Source organism: Enhydra lutris, unplaced genomic scaffold (assembly GCF_002288905.1).
Source record: "Enhydra lutris kenyoni isolate GAN:26980312 unplaced genomic scaffold, ASM228890v2 scaffoldscaffold4, whole genome shotgun sequence".
Lineage (NCBI taxonomy): Eukaryota > Metazoa > Chordata > Mammalia > Carnivora > Mustelidae > Enhydra > Enhydra lutris.
This window is the reverse complement of record NW_019154088.1, coordinates 9,674,083-9,697,106: the sequence shown is the minus strand read 5'-3', so window position 1 is coordinate 9,697,106 and position 23,024 is coordinate 9,674,083. Positions and strand designations below refer to the sequence as shown.

The window sequence follows — 23,024 nt, the reverse complement described above, 5'->3', positions numbered from 1 at the left end:
GGTCAAGAGCTGGCCATTCTCTTCCAGCGGAATGCCATCCTTGAAAGCTAGAGATTCCAGCTCACCAAAGTAGTTTAGATAATGACCTTCACAGAACCGTGAGCTCCTTGAAGCCGAGAGTGAAGAACTCCTCTTAAAGACTATTCCTGCAGAGCAAGACGGGTCCTATTAATGCTCTCCCAAAAAAGAGATTCCACACCTTTTCACAATGACTTAACAAACCCCACCCAGTGGAACATTCTTCCTAATTTCTCATGTAGAGCAGCTTTACCTACTAAGTCCTGTAGCCAACCTGTTAATCATTTTCCTGGCTGAACTGCAACATCCCCCAGTTGCCTACCTTCTGGGTGTTGGGGTGGGAATCTGGGGTCTGTCCCCCTTCTTTGGATTTTCTGCTTTTCTCCCACTGCCCCCAGCACAGTGGACATAGGGCAAGGATGTTATGCTGGGAGTGAAGCAAATGATTGTGCAGTTACTGGGAAGAAAGGATTTTGTTGTGAGTTGATTTTTGCCTTCCCCAGTACACTATACACACAAGAATCCTAACACAGGAGACTATTACCTATGGTAACATTACATAACCATAGATTGATCATTACATCCATCCACACCATTATGAAAACCTGTATTCATCAAGCACTGACAGTGCCCAGACCCTTAGGTTCCTAAGCACTTCCCAACATTGCCCCATATACTCAGACCAAGAAAGCAGGTATTATTTTTATCCCCAATATACAGATGAACAGGCAGGTTGTGTCAGGTAATGTGGCATGTGGCAGAGTGAGGATTGACATCTAGGTAAGCCAATTCCATTGCTTTAGTGCCTAAACCATGGGCTTTATAGCACTTGCAGCTTTGACTTCAGCTGGCCCTTCTGCCCTCACCACAGAATTTAACTTGCCTGAAGCAAAAAATTCATTTTCAAGTGGTGAGCAAATCACCTTGAGGTAAGACACTAACCAGCACACTTGACAGAGATGATTACTAATGCTCACAGGAAGTCTGAGAACAGTTTCCACTTTGCAGAGAAGTTCGCTAGCTCCACTGAGGTCACAGAGTAAAGAGTGGGAGGCAAGGCTGGATAGGGGTTGAGTTGGTGGGCTTATATCTCAGGCCCCTGGGTTTAGTTATCATCTGCCATTTATTCTCTGTGTGGCCTTTGGTAAGTTAGTTAGCCTCTCTGTGCTTTGGTTTCCTTGCATACAATGTGGGGCTTCATAGGTTATTATGAGGCTTAAATGAGTTAACACAGATTAAACATTTGCTACCATGAATGCCCAGTAAATGTTACCTGCAAAAAGTAACAGAGCCAGAATTTTATTCCAAGTCTCTATGACATCAAAAACTACACTTTCCCACTACTAGGAGTGCAGCCATCTCCCAGCTCCCCGCCCCTACTGAGTAGCTGTGTGAAGCCATCTTCCATCCTCATCTCCAGTTGAGCTGGCTGGCAGAGACCGACTGCACCTGCCAAGCCCCGCCCAAGATGCAGAATGGTAAGTAAATTTACAGGCTGTGTTTGTTTTACACCTTTACATTTTGGGGCGGTTCGTTATGTGACAATAATAATTGAAATAGAGGGGTAATACATTTATAGACTAAATTTTAGTTCTAATTAATGATCCATAAGCAATACATTTTATAAATTTCAGTTTGGTTTTTTGTAAAGACTTACTTATTTGAGAGAGACAGAGAGGAAGTTTGTGAGTGGGGCGGTGGGGAGGTGCTGAGGGAGAGACTCTTTAAGCTGACTGACTCCCCGCAGAGCTCAGAGCCTGATGTGTGGCAGGATCCCAGGACCCTGAGATCATGACCTGAGCTGAAACCAAGAGTCAGATGCTTAACCGCCTGAGCCACTCAGGCGACCCTAAATAAAATTCCAGTTTTAATGATCTAAGTCAAAGCCCATGACTTCTCTTGATAATGCAGAACCAACAAATTTTCATCAGGAATTTTGGGGAAAGTAATGTAATTCTTTAAAAAAAAAAAGATTTTATTTATTTATTTGACAATCAGAGATCACAGCTAGGCAGAGAGGCAGGCAGAGAGAGAGAGAGAGAGAGGAGGAAGCAGGCTTCCCGCTGAGCAAAGAGCCTAATGTAGGGCTCAATCCCAGGACCCTGAGATCATGACCCGAGCCGAAGGCAGAGGCTTTAACTCACTGAACAACCCAGGAGCCCCAGTAATGTAACTCTTTTCAAGGTGAGGCCGCTGTCATTGGTTCAGTCTTTATTTAAAGGAGACAGGTTCTCTCAGATGATGCCTAAAAGGGGCATTTTTAAAGAATTCTACTAGTGTCAGAAATGCTCCCACAATATTCCAGTGTGATAGGGGGCCTCTAAATAGCCAGCAGTGGTCCAGACCTACAGTATTCATGCCTTTAGGTAACCCCCTCCCCTTGAGTGTGGCTGGGCCTAGCGACTGGCTTCTGGTGAGTAGAATACAGCAAAAGTCTCGGGATGTCACTTCCTGGTTTAGACTGCAGAAAGACTGTGACTTCTTGTCTTGCTTGCCGCCATTTTCCTCTCAGTGCCCTGGCTCTAGTGGAAGCTAGCTGTCATGTGGCGAGTAGTTCTCTAGAGAGGTCTTTGTGGCAAGGAACTAATGTCTCTGACCAACAGCCCTGACCAGCAGCTGACTTGCAGCCTTCTGAGAATCCCTGACCTAGGCGAGCCAGTTAAGCCACCTGTTACAACGGTGATAGAGTAAATACTTACTGTTGTAAGCTGCAAAATTTGGGGGTAATTTGTTACGCAGCAATATATAACTAACATTAATTAACTGAAAAAATTAGGATATCAAACTATAAACAGTTTATTTGGTACAACTTTCCAAGGAGCTAATATGACCATAAATATTAAACTCCCCTAAAATTTTATACATTCTTTGTCCTTATCGTTCCACATCTAGAAATTTCTCTTAAGGAAAAAGAAAAATCATGGAATTCTAACAAAGGAATAGTTACAAGGATGTTTAGAACAGTGTTATTTATAATGGCAAAAAATGGGTAGCAGTCCGTATATCTAATAACAGGGGATTGAGTAACTATATCATGGAATTGCTGCTAATAGAACAGGTTGAAATCCATTAGTGAATCTTAAAAACAAACTGACTTGCTGTCAGCATTTGAAAAAATAAAATGAAATCAATTTGAAAATATCAGAGGGGAAAAAACCAAAAAACAAAACAGACAACAAAAAAGAAAGTATCAGAGGAAAGGTAAGTTTTGCTTCATAAGAAATTTCCATTTCATGTTTGTATATGTGTACATTGTGATAGTAAATGAATTCCTTACTCTGAGTCATGGTCCAAACTTTTAAACTCTGTAGTGTCAAAAAAAGATACATATAGGGGCACCTGGGCGGCTGAGTCCCTTAAGCATAGGACTTTTGATTTTGGCTCAGGTCGTGATCTCATGTGGTAGGATTGAGTCCCATATCAGGCTCCATGCTCAGTGGGGAGTCTGCTTGAGATTCTCTCCCTCTCCCTTTGCCTACCCCCGCCCCCCGCTCACATGCACACATGTACACTTTTTCTCTCTCAAATAAATAAATCTTGAAAAGAAAAAAGCTATGTACAAAACTACTTAGTGGTACAAAAAAGTATGCAAAAGATATTAAATTATCAAACAGCATGCTTATGTTACAAAATAATCTAACTTCATTAAAATTTAAAACAAGCAAAGCTCTATGAAAAATGGAAAATAAATACACCAAACATATCATTTATACTTTTCTTTTTAAATCTATATTTTAAAATTTTCTACAACAAACATGTCTTCTTTAAACTTATTTCCTGAATAATAATAATAATGGTTTTTAAAGTTTCCCTAATAACTATATATTATGTATTAGTATTTTCTCAACTATGTTATATTTGCGTAGAAAAAAGACTGAAAGGAAATTTGCCAGAATGTCAGTTAGAAGTGGTGGTTTTTATGTGGTGGGATTGTGGGGAATTTTTAATGTTTTAGAAAACTTAGAAATATTTCTAAAATGAACATGTTTTTCTTTTATAATAAAAAATTTAAAAAATAATTTAAAGTAATCTCTACATCCAACATTGAGCTTGAACTCATGATCCTAAAATCAAGAGTTGCATGCTCTGCTGACTAAGCCATCCAGGCTCCCCTATAAATAAACATTTTTAATAAGAGAAGGAAAAGAAGAGGCATTTTTTTTTAAAGATTTTTTTTAAATTTATTTATTTGACAGACAGAGATCACAAGCAGGCAGAGAGGCAGACAGAGAGAGAGAGAGGAGGAAGCAGGCTCCCTGCTGAGCAGAGAGCCCAATGTGGGACTCAATCCCAGGACCCCGAGATCATGACCCGAGCCGAAGGCAGCGGCCCAATCCACTGAGCCACCCAGGCGCCCCCAAGAGGCATTTTTTTTTTTAAAGATTTTATTTATTTATTTGACACGGAGAGAGAGATCACAAGCAGGTAGAGAGGCAGGCAGAGAGAGAGGGGGAAGCAGGCTCCCTGCTGAACAGAGAAGAGAGCCCAATGCGGGGCTCGATCCCAGGACCCTGAGACCATGACCTGAGCTGAAGGCAGAGGCTTAACCCACTGAGCTACCCAGGCACCCCAAGAAGAGGCATTTTTATTTTTTTTTTAATTTTTTTATTTTTAAAGATTTTATTTATTTATTTGACAGACAGAGATCACAAGCAGGCAGAGGCAGGCAGAGAGAGAGGAAGGGAAACAGGCTCCCCGTGGAGCAGAGAGCCCGATGTGGGGCTCGATTCCAGGACCCTGGGATCACGACCCGATCTGAAGGCAGAGGCTTTAACCCACCGAGCCACACAGGTGCCCCCAGAAGAGGCATTTTTAAAAAAGACTTTATTTATTTGAGAGAGAGCACACAAGCAGGGGGAGCAGCAGAGGCAAAGGGAGAAGGAGGCCCAAGGAAGCTCCTTGCGGAGCAGGGAGCCCAATGCCAGGGCTCGATCCCAGGACCCTGGGATCATGACCTGAGTCAAAGACAGATGTTTAACCAACTGAGCCACCCAGGCGCCCCAAGGAAGATGCATTTAAGAGCAGTGTAGTTCTGATGGTGTCTGCCTGTGGCCTATTTTATCCCACCACTGGACCTAGGTCAAGCAAGGAGCAGGGCAGACACCCTTACCTCTGCCCAGGCCGGCACCCTCTTTGTTTGCCCATCCTGACGTGGCCCTGCGGTCTTGGTGCTTTTTTCTTTCCATGTTATCTTGGGGCATGATTCCCTTATCTTGGGCAAACTAATTGACTAATGGTGACATGCATAGGCCAGTGAGACGTGTGTGAGTGCAGAAATGGAAGAATGTTAATAAAGAGCCTTACACATACATAATGGGCATAACTCATTTGTGTGCCATTGAGGTTCACGGGGGCCATTCTGTATGCTCTTGCAAAATCTCCCCAGCCTTCAGTTTACAGATGAGGAAACAGGCTCACAAAAGCTCCATGCGTGAACCTGTGTCCCTGTATGGGCGTCTATGAAGTTTGCCTATGTTGTGTCCCCATTCCATTACCAAGTTCTATTAAATAGTACCCCCTAAGTAGTTCTGCACTGTCCCCTTCTCACTACTGACAATACTACCTCCACCAGTCAAGCCCTACAGCAGTGGTCTCCTAACTGATCTCCTTCAGACTTTCTGTACCCTCTGATTCTCTATTTAACAGGCAGGGTGAGATTTTGAAAATTTAAATCTGAACATGTCAGCCTATCCCACCACTGTTGCTCAAGATTTTGCTCCCAATGTGCTTAGGAGAGAGACAGAATTCCTTAATGTGGATCACAGGGCCCTGTGTAGATACCTCCACCCCTTCTGCCTCATGACTGTGTTTCCCTCCCTCCTCTCTGTTATAGTCCCATTGACCTTTTAATCCTTGTATTCAACATCTCCCTCCTGCCACAGGGCCTTTGCATTTGCTCTGACTTCTGCCAGATCCACTCCTGCTGGTCCCTGTGCCTAGTTAACTCCTATTCATCCTTTAGAACTCAGTTCAAACTGTTACCACTTGCTAAGTCACATCCTCAGTAGACATTCTTATAGCACCTTTTACCTTTTTTTTTTTTTCAGATTACTAAATACAGTTGCAGCTTTACATTTCTTTGCTTAGTTGATTAACATTGGTTTATTTTTACACTCCACTATAAGTTCCATGAAGGTGAGGACAGAGTTTCTTTTGGATCGCCAATCCCCAGGCCCGAGCATAATGCTTTGCCTACTATAGGACCTCCTAAAATCTTTGTTATTAAGTGAATGAGTTAATGAATGAACAAAATCCATTCAGTCTTCCAATCTGGTTCCTTTTCCTGAAAGTGTTCCTGAACTCTTCACAAGACAGGAAACAGAAGACGGAGGGAATGAGAATAATAATACCTGCCCCTCACAGAGTGTAATGGTCATCAAAGTAACACCTGAGTCTACAGGCTACATTTTATCATTTATTTATTTATTTATCTATCAAAGATTTTATTTATTTATTTATTTATTTAAAAAAATATTTTATTTATTTATTTGACAGAGAGATCACAAGTAGGCAGAGAGGCAGGCAGAGAGAGAGAGAAGCAGGCTCCCTGCTGAGCAGAGAGCACAATGCGGCCCTCTATCCCAGGACCCTGAGATCATGACCCGAGCCAAAGGCAGAGTTTTAACCCACTGAGCCACCCAGGGGCCCCACAGATTTTATTTATTTATTTGACAGAGACACGACGAGAGAGGGAACACAAGCAGAGGGAGTGGGAGAGGGAGAAGCGGGCTTCCCAGTGGAGCAGGGAGCCCCATGTGGGGCTTGATCCTAGGACCATGGGATATTGACCTGAGCAGAAGGCAGATGCTTAATAACTGAGGCTACATTTTAGAGGCCTCCTCACTGCTGCTCATTTCCACTCTCTTCCACAGAGGCCCAGGAACGAAACCGCTGTAGAGAAATCCCTCAGCAAGCCTTTGGCAGACAGAGCCTTACCAGGAAGGCAGAGAGCGAGAAGGCAAAGAAAGGAAGGGAATGGGGGCGCCTGGGTGGCTCACTCAGTTAAGTGTCTGCCTTCGGCTCAGGTCATGATCTCAGGGTCCTGGGATGGAGCCCGGCATCAGGCTCCCTACTCTGTGGGGAGCCTGCTTCTCCGGCTCCCTCTGCCCTGCCGCTCCCCCTGCTTGTGCTCTCTCTGTCAAATAAATAAATAAAATCTTAAAACAAATTAGAAAAAAAAGGGGGAGCCTGCTTCCCCCTCTCTCTCTGTCTGCCTCTCTGCCTGCTTGTGATCTCTCGTCCTCTGTGTCAAATAAACAAATAAAATCTTTTTTTTTTTTAAAGGAAGGGAATGGATGTCTCTTGAGAAGGAACTCTGTTTTGGACATCATATTTACATATATTAACTCATTTAATCTTCCCCCAAAACCCTATGTGGCAGATGAGAAAATGGACTCAAAGAGGTTGTGAAATGTGAAGGTTATAAAACTTTGCAGAACAGGGTAAAAAGCTGAGTTTGAACTCAGATCTGTCAGCCTTCCTCCAAAGTCTGGGCTTTTCCAGGCTGCTTTCCTGGGGTGCAGCCCTCAAACATCTCCCCGCCTCTGTTAACTTAGAGCCCCAAAGTTTTTCATCGTTAAAGACTCATCTATTAGAGGCGCCTGAGTGGCTCAGTCAGTTAAGCGTCTGACTCTTGGTTTCGGCTCATGTCATGATCTCATAGAGTGTTCACCCTCTCTCTCAAATAAATAAATCTTAAAAAGAAAAAGGCTCATCTATTGGCTATTATCTAAAGCTCTCTTTCAGGAGTCAGTGTATGATGGTTTTAGTCGATACATTGGAAACAGAAACTCAATATTTTATTTGATTTTTAAAGATTTTATTTATTTATTTGAGAGAGAGAGAAATAGCCAGAGAGAGAGCACAAGTGGTTGGGGGGAGGGAGAAGCAGGCTCCCCACAGAGCTGGGGGCCCCACATGGGGCTCAATCCCAGGACTCCAGGACCATGACCTGAGCCAAAGGAAAACACTTAACTGACTGAGCCACCAGGTACCCTGAAACTCAGCATTTTAAAGGCAACTACTGCAAGACCTAAAGAGAAATTTATAAACAAATATTGGAATGTAGAAAGTAAAGGGGGATGACAAAGTTAATTTCCCATTCTTCATAGGGAGAAGACAAGAGATACTGTCTAGAATGGACAAATATATTATACAAAGGGATAAATGGTGATTACTGGAGAATTAAAAACAGAAGCTGTTGGTGGGGTTGCTTCTGGGGAGTGGGGCTGGGGAGAGCAGAGAAACTTCCATTTTTCATTTGTCCTTCTGAACTGTTTATCTCTTTAAAAAATGACAGTGTTTCTTCTGTAACTTTTGTAAAAAGCTTTTAGAAATTTTTGTTACAGGGCACCTGGGTAGTGCAGTCAGTTGAGTGTCTGACTCTTGATTTTGACTGGGTGTGATCTCAAGGTCCTAGGATGGAGCCCCGCATCAGGCTCCACAGTCAGCAGGGATTCTGTCGATTCTGTCTTCCTTTCCCTCTGCCCCTCCTGCTCGGGCTCTCATTCTCTCTCTCTCTCTCTCTAAAAAAAAAAAAAAAAAAAAAAAAAAAATTGTTACAAAAGACTGAACAAACAAACATACGCTTCCTTTAGAATGCAAGTACTGTATGTTTAGAGCTATTAGTCTCATTACCAGGGTAAAAGTTAGGTCTGCAGGTTTCCTTTGTGTCAAGAAGGACCTGAGTCAGGGGAGGTTCATGTGATGATAAACATGGCTTCCCAAGCAGTTGCCTCTGGGGAACTCGCATGGGGGACAAGCTTGATTAATTTATCTTTGCAAGCACAGAGCCAGGCTGACAGAGGAGCACCTCTTTCCTTCCATATCCATAAGGCAGCTCACAATCAGACACACACAGACACAAGAAGGTCCTGACCTGATGAGGGCCAGAGAGAACCATTCCTCTAACTACCTCTGGTGAGACTCTGCCCCCTGCCAGTGCTCCACTCTGAGCAAGAGCGCCTACCAGTCGGGGACCCTGCTCCTGCAGGATCCATCTGACTGCAGCTCCTCAAGGCCCAGGTGGATCTAGTCCTAGGAAGATGGGATGCTGAGGGCTCTCAGGTGAGTGTGACTCTGGTCCTGTTCTACAACTGGCCATAGAGCACCGATCAGAGCCCTGTACCCCTCAGGACCAGAGGGTCCCTTCTTCCTCCCAAGGCATGGCACGTTCTTGACCATTGCTTATCTGAGGTTGAAATAACTTTGGGCTCCAGTAGCTGCAAAAAGGAGGGCTGGGGCACAGCTCAGGTATGCCACTCAGTGGCAGCAAGGAGCCAGGAGATGGGCATTCCCAGCACCAGAGAAAGTCCTATTGATCTTTGACCCTCCGCCCTTCCTGGAGCCTTGGCCCTCCCTCTTTCCCCCTTCCTTTCTTCCCTGCTGGCCTCTCCCTCTGTTCAGCTCCTCACTTCCCTGGCACCCCTGCTCTGACCGGCAGTTTTTCCCAGGTCCTGGCTCACGCCAGTCCTTCCATGCTGTCCTCAAGCCCTGCTTCCTGCACATCTCCCAACCCCGATGGGGAGAACTTGAGTAAGAAGGTCCACTGGACTTCTGGGAGGAGGAGGATGTCATCCACAGACTCAGAGTCAAAGTCCTACGCCGACCCCTCCAAAGTGTCCAGGTCCCGGAGACCCAGCCGGCTGACGGTGAAGTATGACCGGGGGCAGCTCCAGCGCTGGCTGGAGATGGAGCAGTGGGTGGACTCGAAAGTTCAGGAGCTCTTCCAGGTGAGAGACACGATGCCGGGGGTGGGGGGAGGACACTGGGTGTCGGGGAGAGAGCCTGCCGGGATACCGCAGGAGGAGCTGGAGGGCCAATGTGAGATGCTCCCATAGAGAGAAAGCGTCTCCCAACAGCTGACAATAGATTTGCAGTCCGGAAATCTGCCTCCCTCTGGTCTGGGCTTTGCCTCTAATGCTCTTCAAAAAATCTTTGCCAGGTTGTTTTAATATCCCTGAGACTAAGTTTCCTAATCTATAAAATGAGCCTGTCAATGCCTGTTGTATCTTCTTTGTGGGACGTTTTGAAGCTCCAGTGAAACAGAAGAGCTATTTTTATTTATTTTCTGTCTTCCTCTCATCCTCAAAACATCTACATGTCAAGAGCTGCATTGTCTAGCACTCTAGCTATCAGCCATGTGTGGCCATTGGCCTTCAAATTAATAAAATTAAATAAAATACCAAGTTCAGTCTCTCATTCACACTGGCCACATTTCAAGTGCCCCATAGTCCCACGTGGCTAGTGGCTGCCATCTTGTCAGCACAGATAGAGAAACATTTCCGTCCTCTCAAAGTGAACAGCACTAGACTAGAATAAGTCCTCAGCCCTGGCTCTGACTGACTCCCCTCAACTCCCCCTGAGGAAAGGACAGGTCTCTGCCCCTTGTCACGAGACAGTGGCACTTTCTTCCTTAGGTAACTAAAACTCAGGACCCTAGAGTAGTCACCACTGCTGTTTCAACAACGACAGTAACATTCTGAACACTGAACTCTGTTAGATACAGTGCCTCATATAGGTCCTCCCTATTCCTCCCTCAGGTAGACAGGCTTTACCGTGGAGGAAATGGAAGCTTAGAGATGTTGAGTAACAAAGGAGCCCAAGGTCACACGACTAGGAAACCAAGAGACCAGGAGCTGCAGCTGGGGCTCTGCCTATAGAGCCCGGGCACTTAGGGGAGCAGCTTAGTGGTTCTCCACCCATGAAGTACTTCAGAAAAAACCTTATGACCTGACTGCGCTCCAACTGACTAAATCTATTAGGGTGGGGCCCAGACACTTGCCTTTCTTTTCTTTTCTTTTTCTTTTTTTTTTTTTTGGCTCCAGTTAATTCTAGTATGTGGCTTGCTGAGAACCACTGCACCAAACCAGAGCCCAGGAGTCTTCCTCTACATACCCTGGTCTTTCTTTCTCCTCCTTCTTGACTCTGTTCCTATCTTTTCCTTTCGGGGCAGGGGCTCGTCATTCTTCCAGATAAGGGCTGTGCTGCGGTTGGGGTGGAGAAGAATGATCCACATAGCCCAGGCTGTCTTGGGAAGCTCACTGGGTCATGTGTTGGTGTGGTCCACGTGTCCACCATGTCCCCTGCAGCATCCTGGGCTCCCTCGTGCAGGGGAGGGAGATGCTCTGGAGCTGGGAGCAGGAGAGGCACACTTTCTCCACATGCTTCTGCTCAACCTCCACTGCCCTTCTATCCTGCGAGCACCCTCCCTCCTTGGATCAGTTTCAGTTTCAGATTGTTATGCACTTGCATAAAAAGGCTCATATTTCAGACACCTCAGAGCAAATTTTTCTAGGCATCAGAGAAAGATACTAGACAAAGAATCTCATTTTGTAAGATCAATGGGCAGGGGGAGGGCTGCACAATAATGAGCTCATAACGCTGGAAAACAGGATATGTGGGAGGACCACTCCCAGGCAATGACCGAAATAAAATACCTGGCCTGCGGTTGCCATGGCAATTGTCCAAAGGTGCTAGGTGGCAGTTCCTCTCCCAGTCCCTGCTGTTTTCAGCAGGAAGCAGCCAAGTGGCTGTGGAAGCCCCAGGTGGCTGGTCATCTTGGGACAGATTGAGGCAACTGTGTGTCCGTCACAGAGTGACCATCACAGAGCCTGTCTCCGTGCAGCGGGCTCTCCTCAACATACCCACCTTGGAGAGCCCTGTGGGTTCCAGGCATGCATTACTGCTTGTTCACTTTGATTTAATGAGATCCAACTTTACTTTGATGGAGGCCCCCCCTTCTCACTGAGTTTAAAAGCTGCTTTGGAGTCTTCAGAGGAACCAAGTCTGGGTTCAACAAAACAGACTTGGGGCTCTAGTGCTCTTATTGTCCAGAGGTGGAGTGTGGATTTGGCTTCTAAGCAAGGCTATAAACACTCATAAGTTTCTCCTATTTTAAGGAGACTCTTTTTTTTTTTTAATTTTTAAATTTTATTTTAAAGTTTTTTTTTTGTTTATTCATTTGACAGAGATCACAAGTAGGCAGAGAGGCAGGCAGAGAGAGAGGGGAAAGCAGGCTTCCCGCTGAGAAGAGAGCCCGATGCTATGCAGGGCTCGATCCCAGGATCCTGAGATCATGACCTGAGCTGAAGGCAGAGGCTTAACCCACTAAGCCAAACAGGTGCCCCTATTTTAAGGAGACTCTTGCTCAACAATGCACCCCCTCCTCAGTTCCTACCCCTAATTTCATGTCTCTTTTAGGACAAGACTTCTTAAAGGATTTGTCCACACTCCCACTTACCTTTCCCTTTCCTATCACTATTCAAACCACTGGAACCTGTCTTCTGTTCCAACCATTCTATTGAGAGCTCTTGCCAAGGTCACCGATCACTGTCTTGGGGCCAAATCTAATGTACACATCAGCACAGTACACTGTTGACCACCCCAGAGTTTTGAAAACATTCCTATAGCTTCTATGACACTATCTTTTTCTGGTGGCAGCTGGCATTTTGATGTAGCCCTTCTGATGCGGTGACATCTTAAGAAACAATCTATTAGACTTCCGACCTTAAAAAAGTATTGTTAACAAATATGTGAAATGACACTTGTGAGCTCCTTCCTGGGCCTTACTCCACTGCTGGTTCCCATGGCAGAGAGGTCAGGAGGAAGGGGACTGAGGATGGAGTGAAGGTGAGAATGGAGTCAAGTCTGGCAGCATCTGGCAGGAAACCCCTTCATGAAACATCAAGTCACAGGTTTGCCACACTTGTTCAGCCCAGCAAGTGTTGTTTGACATTTAGGGAAGGAATATTTGGATCATGATATCAGCCCATATTCTCAACTCCAGAGACTCTCAGTAATATATACTACCTTATATTCAAAATACGTGTGGATAATATCACAGGTGGTATGAAAAGGTTTTTTGGGGGTCCAGACTTGTACTCTTTTAGAGGTAGAATTCTAGTAATTGGAAGGCAACTTTACTATTCAGCCTCCCCCCTCCCCACCACGTTCTGGGATTCCAGCTGCATATATGTGAGACCACTCAATATCACACCACAGGTCATCAAGGCTCTGTTCTCTTCTTCCTCCCCAACCTCTCAAGGTTTTTTTCTTTCTGTGTTTCTTTTTTTTAAGATTTTGTTTATTTGTTTGTTTGTTTGTTTTGCTAAAGAGAGAGCACAAGTAGGCAGAGCAGCAGGGAGAGGGAGAGGTAGGCTTCCCACTGAGCAGAGAGCCCGATGTGGGGCTCAGTCCCAGGACCCTGAGATCATGACCTGAGCCAAAGGCAGCCACTTAATCAACTGAGCCACCGCAGGCACCCCATCTTTCTGTGTTTCATCTTGGCTAGTTTCTATCACTGTATCTTTAGGTTGAACTGATTCTTTTTTTGGCAACGTCCAAATATGCTGTTAACTCCATTCAGTAAATTTTTTCATTGAAAATATTTTATCTTTCAGGGCACCTGGCTGGCTCAGTCGGTAGAGCATGTGACTCTTGATCTCCAGGTTATGAGTTCAAGGCCCACACTGCATGTAGAGATTACTTAAAAATAAAATCTTTACAAAAATATTGTATTTTTCATCTCTGGATATTCCATTTGGCTTTTTTCTCATATATTTCATTTTTCTCATTACTGTGTTTGTGTTTTCCTCATCTGCTAATTCCACCATCTGTCATTTCTGGGTCAGCTTCTATTAACTGATTTATCTCCTCTTTATAGGTCACATTTCCTGCTTCTGGTATGACTAGTGATTTTTGTTTGTATACTGGACATTTTATGAGTTTTATGTTACTGGGTAACTAGATTTTTTTTTTCTTCCTTTAAAGCATTGGCCCTTGTTCTAATAGGTGGTTTAGTTACTTGTGGCTCAGTTTGATCCTTCTGAAGCTTGTTTTTAAGTTATGTTGAGTCTAGAGTAGCCTTTAATCTAGAGAATAATTTAACCCCCAGTAAGGGCTCTACCGAATTCCTGCACAATCAGTGATGACCATCCACTCTGGCTGGGTGGAACTTGATTTGCCTCCCAGTCCTGTGTGAGATCTGTTTGTCTCTGGACCTTCGGTGCCTCACACTGCCTGGCCTCTTGAGGGTTTACATTATGAATGTGCATCTTGTGTTCAGGAAAGACTTAAGAGGACCCTTATGCAGATTTCTGGAGGTCTCTTTCTTCATAACTCCCTCCTCTCCACGGCTGTGTCTAGCAACCTCCAGCCACCTCAACCCTGAGCTCTGATCTCCGTCACATTAATATAGCAAGACCACTGTGCTCTGCTTGAGGCCTCCCTCTCTGCTCTGTGGTCAGGAAATTGCCTCTAGGAATAAATATAGGGCAGTTACAGAGTTTGCCTCTTCTGTTTCCTTTCTCTCTCAGGTAGCCGTGAAGAACCTGTTGTCCAATGACTGAAAACACTGTTCATATATTTTTGTCTAGTTTAGTGGTTACTTATGTTGGGAGAATAAATATAGCCTCTGTTACTCCATCATTTCCAGAAATATAAATAATCTGGTTAACTCTTATTCAGCTTTCAGGTCTCGGATTAGAAGTTACTTCCTCCAGGAAGTCTTCCCGAACCCTAGGCTTGGTTATGTTCCCCTTCTGTGTGTTCTTGAAGTATCTCATCAGAGTGCCTATCTCTCTGTATTATTATTATTTTTGAAAGATTTTGTTTATTTATTTATTTTTAAAAGATTTTATTTATTTATTTGACAGAGATCACAAGTAGGCAGAGAGGCAGGCAGAGAGAGGAGGAAGCAGTCTCCCCGCTGAGCAGAGAGCCCGATGTGGGGCTAGATCCCAGGACCCTGAGATCAAGACCTGAGCCGAAGGCAGAGGCTTTAACCCACTGAGCCACCCAGGCGCCCTGAAAGATTTTGTTTATTTATTTGACAGACAGAGATCACAAGTAGCCGGAGAGGCAGGCAGAGAGAGAGAGAGAGAAAGAGAGAGAGAGAGCAGGGAAGCAGGCTCCCTGCTGAGCAGAGGACCCGATGTGGGGCTCAATCCCAAGACCGTGAGATCATGACCTGAGCCGAAGGCAGAGGCTTAACCTACTGAACCACCCAGGCACCCCTATCACTCTGTATTATAACTGCCATTTCACTTGTCTGTATCCTTCAGGAGACTGTAAGCTTTTCAAGGGCTTGTGTCTGTCTTGCATTATGGCCTTAGTACTTATTACAATACATGGAGGATAGCATGCACTCAGTAAATATGCATTAAATGAATGAAGGCTGAACCAGATGAGCTAGAAACTAAGAAAGCAAAAAGGAAAGTCAAGAGCTTAGGGTGAAAGAGCTAACTTAGAACCCTAGCACTATTTATTTTAAAAAGGCATGGAAGGACCGAAACTGTTCACCACGGTTACCTGTTGGCAGTTGGAGGAATGAGAGGACAGGTGAGGCTTCTTTTTCTTTTTTCTTTCCTTTTTAAAAAAATCAACTTTCTTGAGGTGTAACTGACAGAGAATAAAATCTGAAGTGTACATTGGGATGCACTTTGCCATACATAGCACTACCCCAATCAAGATATGGAAATTTCCATCATCCAAAGAGTTACCCCTAATAACCATTTTTTTAAAAAAGGATTTTATTTATTTATTTGAGAGAGAGAGTGAAAGAGATCACAAGCAGGGAGAGAGGCAGAGGGAGAAGCAGACTCCCCACTGAGTAAGGAGCCAGCCCTACATGGGACTCGATCCTAGGACCCGGGGATCATGGCCTGAGCGGAAGGCAAAACTGACTAAGCTACCCAGGTTGCTGCTCTCCCAAATAACCTTTAAACAAATTATACACATTAGTTACATTTTGTATCTATTTCTGTTGTATCTCTTCCACTGCCTCTAACATGTGGACCTTTGGAGGATAGGATCTTTGTTTTGTTCACTGAAGTTCCCAAGTTCATGGTACCATGTTAATAGTAGTCAAAAAAGATTTTAAATGATTAAGTAATCAAGAGGAAAAGGTGAAATTATAAAACCTTTAGAAAACATAAAGGTGAATATCAAATATTTATTCAAATCAGTGTGAGAAGAACTCGCTAAGTATTAAGAGAAGAAGAAGCTGGGGAGGAGGTGGAAAAGGAGCAGCAAAATTTCTTTTCAGTGGAAAAGACCATTAGTTACATTCAGCTATATAAACATGTATTTCCCCAACTCCTTCTCCACACATAAATTGTATTTCCAGGGGCACCTGGGTAGCTCAGGCAGTTAAACTTTAGATTCTTTTTTTTTTTTTTAAGATTTTATTTATTTATTTGACAGAGCGATCACAAGTAGGCAGAGAAGCAGGCAGAGAGAGAGGAGGAAGCAGGCTCCCTGCTGAGCAGACAGCCCGACGCAGAACTCTGTCCCAGGACCCTGGGATCATGACCTGAGCTGAAGGCAGAGGCTTTAACCCACTGAGCCACCCAGGCGCCCCAAGCCTTAGATTCTTGATTTTGGTTTAGGTCATGATCTTAGGGTTGTGAGATCGAGCGCCTTGTTGGACTCTGCACTCACCAGGGAGTTTGCTTGAGATTCTGTCTCTCCCCTTGCTCCTCCCTCTGCCTGTACTCTCTCTCTCTCAATAAGTAAATAAAGAAATAAATAAACATTTTAAAAATTCTTAAAAACAACAAATGGTATTTCCATCATATGTGAAATGAATCCTAGGGCTAATCTGAATTTAATTTTATTTTTATTATTTTTTAAGATTTTATTTATTTACTTGACAGAGATCTCAAGTAGGCAGAGGGGCAGGCAGAGAGAGAGAAGGGGGAAGCAGGCTCCCTGCTGAGCAGAGAGCCCGATGCGGGGCTCCATGTGGGGCTCGATGCGGGGCTCGATCCCAGGACCCTGGTATCATGACCTGAGCCAAAGGCAGAGGCTTTAACCCACTGAGCCACCCAGGTGCCCCGCTAATCTGAATTAAAAAAAAAAAAAGACTTCTTGGGGCACCTGAGTGGCTCAGTCAGTTGTTGGGCATCTGCCTTCAGCTCTTGTCATGGTCCTGGTGTCCTAGGACACCTGTCCCCTGCTTTGGGCTCCCTGCTCCATGGGAAGCCTGCTTCTCCCTCTCCCAGCCCCTGCTTGTGTTCCCTCTCTCACTGTCTGTCAATTATATAAATAAAATCTTAAAAAAAAATAATTAAAAATAATAATTAAAGGGGCACCTTCGTGGCTCAGTGAGTTAAGGCCTCTGCCTTCGACTCAGGTCATGATTCCAGGGTCCTGGCATTGAGCCCCACATCAGGCTCTCTGTTCATCAGGGAGTCTGCTTCCCCCCACCTCTCTGCCTGCCTCTCTGCCTACTTGTGGTCTCTGTCTGTCAAATAAACAAATGAAATCTTAAAAAAAATAATAAGAAGAATTAAAAAAGACTCCTTAGTGAGAAAAAATGAATGACCTATTAGAAAATGAATAAGGCAGCAGTTCTTGAAGCATATTCTGGTGACCCTTTCAGACGGTTCATGGTTATTTTTGTAATAACGCTGAGGTGTCAGTTGCCTTTTTCACGATGTTGACATTTGCACTGATACTGCAAAAACAGTGGTGGCCCTTAGCGTGAATTCAGAAAGTGGCAGTGGGGCAACTGGCTGGTTCTGTTGGAGGAGCACGTGACTTTTGATCTTGGGGTTGTGCGTTTGAGCCCCACATTGGGTGGAGAGATTACCTAAATAAATACACTTCAAAATAAGAAGGAAAGTGGCACCCACCTGTAGTAATGTTACAGGAATTTTTATTCCCTTACTGCCCACAGTTCTTGGTCATGGTGCTTCGAAGAATGAAGACAAAGATCAAAGAGTGGTGGGCAGCAAGGCAAAGTTTATTGAGCAATAATAGTACAAAGCTCCCAAACAGGGAGGGGACCCAAGAGGGTTGCTGTTTTGGCATTCACACCTGGGAGGTTTTTTTTTTTTTTTTTTTAAGATTTTTTTTTTTTTTAATTTATTTGACAGATCACAAGTAGGCAGAGAGGCAGGCAGAGAGAGACAGGAGGAGGCAGGCTCCCTGCTGAGCAGAGAGCCCGACGCGGGACTCGATCCCAGGACCCCGAGATCATGGCCTGAGCTGAAGGCAGAGGCTTTAACCACTGAGCCACCCAGGCGCCCCCAAACCTGGGAGTTTTTATAAGCTCTTTGCAGAACTTTCTGGAACCTCCTGAGTGTGGGGCCTCTGTGGACTGACTGCTGAGGTGTGCCAGTGAGGGCTTTGATCATGCTCCCATCTAACTATTGGGTTATTGTTCATGTGTTGATGGTCTTTTTGGGCTAACCTTTGGAAACTAATTGCCTCAACTTGTGACAGTGACAAATGTCTTATGGTTGTTTTGCTTCAGGATGTTTTGCAAATGTCACTTCTGCAGAGGCTGCTAGACAGGATGCTATTGTGGTCTTGTCTAAGTGGTAAAACAGGAGACTAGTGCAGTTCTGTCTTAGCTGTCCCGGCACCCTAATTGTCCAACTAACCCCTAACACTAGTGTCACATTCTTTACTACTGTGTCACTTTCACTTAAGAAAATCCTTGACGAAGCAGTAAATCACTAAGTTTATTAGAACTTGGCCATTGAATTCACATCTTTTTTTTTTATTTTTTTTTTTAAGATTTTATTTATTTATTTGTCAGAGAGAGAGAGAGAGAGCACGAGAGTGAGCACAAGCAGATGGAGTGGCAGGCAGAGGCAGAGGGAGAAGCAGGCTCCCCGCTGAGCAAGGAGCCCGATGTGGGACTCGATCCCAGGACGCTGGGATCATGACCTGAGCCGAAGGCAGCGGCTTAACCCATTGAGCCACCCAGGCGTCCCACATCTTTTTTTTTTTTTTTAATAGACTTAATTTTTAGTGCAGTTTTAGGTTCACAGGGAGATTGAGCAGAAAGTATAGAGTTCCCATATTCCCTGGGCCTCCACATATGCACAGCCTCCCCCACTATCAACATCCCCACTAGAGCAGTACACTGATAAAATCAGTGAAGCTACATTGACACATCAAAATCACCCAAAGTCCATAGCTTATATTAGGGTTCACTTTTGGTGGTGTACATTCAAGGGTTTGGACAAATTTGTAAGGGCATGTATCTACCATTGATAGTATCATACAGAGTATTTTCTCTGCTCTAAAAATCCTCTGTGCTCCGCCTATTCATCCCACTTTCCCCCTTAATCCTCCTGATCTTTTTACTGTCTTGACAGTTTTGCATTTTCCAGAATGTTGTATAGTTGGAATCATATAGTATGTATGACTGGCCAATTTCAGATTGGCTTCTTTCACTTATTCTGTGTGTTTATGGTTCATTTAGGTCTTTTCATTGCTTGACAGCTCATTTCTTTTAGTGCTGGACAATACTCCATTGTCTGGGATGTGCACAGTTGATTTATCCGTTTACCGACTGAGGGACAGATTGGTTTCTTCCAAGTTTTGGCAATTATAAGTAAGCACCTTTTTGTGCAGATATGTTTCCAGCTCACTTGGGTAGATATTAAGGAGTTTGATCACTAGATCATATAGTAAGAGTATATTTAGTTTTGTAAGAAACTGCCAAAATGTCTTCCAAAGTGGCTGCACCATTTGGCGTTACCACCAGTAACAAATGAAGTTTCCTGTCATTCCATATCTTCACCAGCATTCGGATTTGGACTTTTTGCCAATTTGGTAGGTATATAGTATCTCTCATTGTTGTCTTAATTTGCAATTTCCTAATCACATAGGATGTTGAGCAATTCTTATGCGATTTGCCATCCATCCACATATCTTCTTTGGTGAGGTATCTGTTCAGATCTTTGGCCCACTTTTCAACTGGGTGGTTTCTTTCTTATTGTTGAGTTTCAAGAATTCTTTGTCTTTTTTTTTTTTTTTCCAAAGATTTTATTTATTTGACACAGAGAGAGAGATTGCAAGTAGGCAGAGAGGCAGAGAGAGAGAGGGGAAAGCAGGCTCCCCACTGAGCAGAGAGCCTGATGTGGGGCTTGATCCCAGGACCCTGAGATCATGACCTGAGCCGAAGGCAGAGGCTTAACCCACTGAGCCACCCAGGCGCCCCTCTTTGTCTCTTGAACAGTAGTCCTTTATCAGATACATCCTCTGCGAATATTTTCTCCCAGTCTATGGATTGTCATCTCATTTTTTTTTTAATTTTTAAGGTTTTATTTATTTGACTGAGAGAGAGATCACAAGTAGGCAGAGAGGCAGGCAGAGTGGGGCGGGCGGGGGGTGGGGAAGCAGGCTCCCCGCTGAGCAGAGAGCCCGATGCGGGGCTCGATGCCAGGACCCTGAGATCACGACCTGACCTGCCAGCAGAGGCTTAACCCACTGAGCCACCCAGGTGCCCCTGTCATCTCATTTTCTTAAGCTTCTTTCATTTTTAATTTTATAAACTCTATATTGATTCAATTATTTCACTGATTGTAATAATTTTAAAGATAGCTTTATTGAGATAGGATTCACAGGCCATACAGTTCACCCACTGAAAGTGTGTACTTCCAGTAGTTTTAAGTTATCTTCAGGGTTATACAACCACAATTGAATTTTGGGACATTTTATCACCCCAGAAAGAAACCCTGTGCCAATTAGCAGCCACACTTCCTTCCTTACCATCACCACTCCCAGCCCAAGGCAACCACTAATCTACTTTGTGTCTCCATGGATTTACCTATTCTGGACATTTTATACAAATTATGTCCATATAACATATGGACTTTCGTAACTGGCTACTTTCACTAACAAAATGTTTTCAAGATTCATCTATGTTGTAGCATGAATCCATGCTTTGTTCCTTTTATTGCTGAGTAACTTTGTATGGCTACATGATATTTTATTTATCCATTCATTGGTTGATGGAGATATGTGTTGTTTTCACCTTTTGGCTATTATGAATAACAGTGCTATGAATATTCACGTGCAGACATTTGTGTGGACAAGTAATTTCTCTCGGGGGTAGATCTAGGAATGGGATTGCCGGGTCAGATGATAACTCTATATTTAACATTTTAAAGACCTGCCAAACTGTTTGCCAAGGCAGCTGTACCATTTTATATCCTTACCAATGATATGCATAACTTTTGAAATTAAACAGGCGTTTTTATTTTTTTTAATTTTTTTAATTTTTAATTTTTTGAAAGATTTTATTTATTTATTTATTTATTTATTTATTTTTTATTTTTTTTATTTTTAATTATTTGTCAGAGAGAGAGAGGGAGAGAGAGCAAGCACAAGCAGACAGAATGGCAGGCAGAGGCAGAGGGAGAAGCAGGCTCCCTGATGAGCAAGGAGCCCGATGTGGGACTCGATCCCAGGACGCTGGGATCATGACCTGAGCCGAAGGCAGCTGCCCAACCAACTGAGCCACCCAGGCGTCCCAAAAGATTTTATTTATTTATTTGCCAGAGAGAAATATCACAAGCAGGCATAGAGGCAGGCAGAGAGAGAGAAAGCAGGCTCCCTGCTGTGCAGAGAGCCTGATGCGGGGCTCAATCCCAGGACGTGAGATCATGACCTGAGCCAAAGGCAGAGGCTTAACCCACTGAGCCACCCAGGCATCCCTAAACAGACGGTGTTAAAATATTTTATTTATTTGAGAGAGAGAGAGAGAGAGAGAAAAAACGCACAGAGGGAGAGTGATAGCCAGAAGCAGACTCCCTGTCGAGCAGAGCCCAATGTGGGACTCGATCCCAGGACCCTGAGATCGTGAGCTGAGCTAATGGCAGATGCTTAACTTACTGAGCCACCCAGGTGCCCAAACAGGCACTCTTTTTAAAGAACCCTAGCTCTGTTTCAGATGGAAGATAGTAGGACCTCAGTAAGTGTTGAATGGAAGAATGAATGGGTGGTTTGAGGAAGGTGAGGAAATGGACTGAAAATGGGAAGCAGAGTAGGAGATGGAGGAACCCCTGACAGTGACTTTCACTCCAACATCAGCCGGCCAGGCCCCTCTGAACTCTGTGTGATTCCCAAACAGGATCAACCCACTCCTTCTGAACCTGAGATTGACCTGGAGGCTCTCTTGGAACTATCCACAGAGGAACAGAAGACTCACTTGGAGGTAGAAAGTGGGGCTGGGCTTAGAGCGGGAGGAACCCAGGAAGCCAGGTTTTGCCTTCTTGAGTGGTGTGGGGAGAACCAATTCAGAGGGGAGGATTCCTGGGAGGGATGAGTGGAGGCCTGTGGGAAAGTGCTATGGTCGGGGACCCACTCTTTGCTCTCTTCCACCCAGGCTATTCTCCGAAACTGCCCCCGCCCCACAGAGGTAAGGGATGTTCTGCAGGTCTGGGGTAAGAGGGACCCAGAGGGGAGGCAGCTAATGAAGAGGAGTGTTTGAAAGCCCTATGTCCTTTTCCTCTTCCCCTGCTCTGGAGACCCCCTCTGGGGTCGGGGGAGATTATGGAGGGCAGTGTGTTGGGTGGGTGTGACCCCATGCTTTGATCTTAACCGTGTTTCTCTCTTAGCCTTTTATCTCTGAGCTGCTCAGTGAACTCAAGAAATTCCGGAGACTCAGTCGGCCTCAGAAATAAGCCTTGTGAGACTACCTTCAGCAGCCTCAGCATGCCAAGCTGTCCCTGAACCTTTGAATCCTGGGCTGAGAGGACACAGGTGATAGCCCTGTTGGACAGGCAAGGAACGTGGAAGATGAGGAGGGACATTTGGATATTCCTAGTGTATGTGCAGTCATAGCTGGGCTTTCTGGAAGCCGTTCATGGCTGTTGCCTGGTACTTTCCTTGGCAGCCAAGTGGATAAAACTTTTGGGAGTCCCAGCTGAATGGAGTGTGCAGCATATCTTTCCTGAGGGGCAGGGAGGGGAGGGTAAAGTGATATACCAGGGGGCCAGCATCCTGAGCCACCAGGCTCTATCCACACCTCCTCCGTCCATCTACCCAAGTTGGCCTTGAGCATTCAGAGAAGATCACAGTTCTGCTTTAGAGCCCATGATCTAGCAAGGGCTGGAAGCCAAAGAGGGCACGAGACTAGGACACACAGCATCCTGCATCACTGACAACAGGAGCCCAAGTGGCAAATACTAGTTCTGAATCCCAGAGGAGAGGTAACAGGTAAAACCTAGCAGGGTCTGGGGACATCAGGGTAGGCTTAACCT

At 44.7% G+C, this 23,024-nt stretch overlaps 1 protein-coding gene across 1 annotated transcript; it reads left to right on the top strand.

Annotated features, from left to right (window-relative positions):
* Positions 1-278: 278 nt before the first annotated feature.
* On the top strand, positions 279-22,565 carry LOC111140664 (protein phosphatase 1 regulatory inhibitor subunit 14D). The gene is made up of 5 exons (XM_022492869.1): positions 279-1,496; positions 9,471-9,749; positions 21,893-21,976; positions 22,148-22,180; positions 22,380-22,565. The coding sequence occupies exons 1-5, from the start codon at positions 1,494-1,496 to the stop codon at positions 22,443-22,445; spliced, it is 465 nt and encodes a 154-aa protein (XP_022348577.1). The 5' UTR covers positions 279-1,493; the 3' UTR covers positions 22,446-22,565.
* Positions 22,566-23,024: the final 459 nt, after the last annotated feature.

Coding starts and splice junctions, on each gene's coding strand:
- LOC111140664 (XM_022492869.1), top strand. Junction 9,750..21,892: donor AAGTTCAGGAGCTCTTCCAG/GTGAGAGACACG, acceptor ATTCCCAAACAG/GATCAACCCACTCCTTCTGA. Junction 21,977..22,147: donor AACAGAAGACTCACTTGGAG/GTAGAAAGTGGG, acceptor TCTTCCACCCAG/GCTATTCTCCGAAACTGCCC.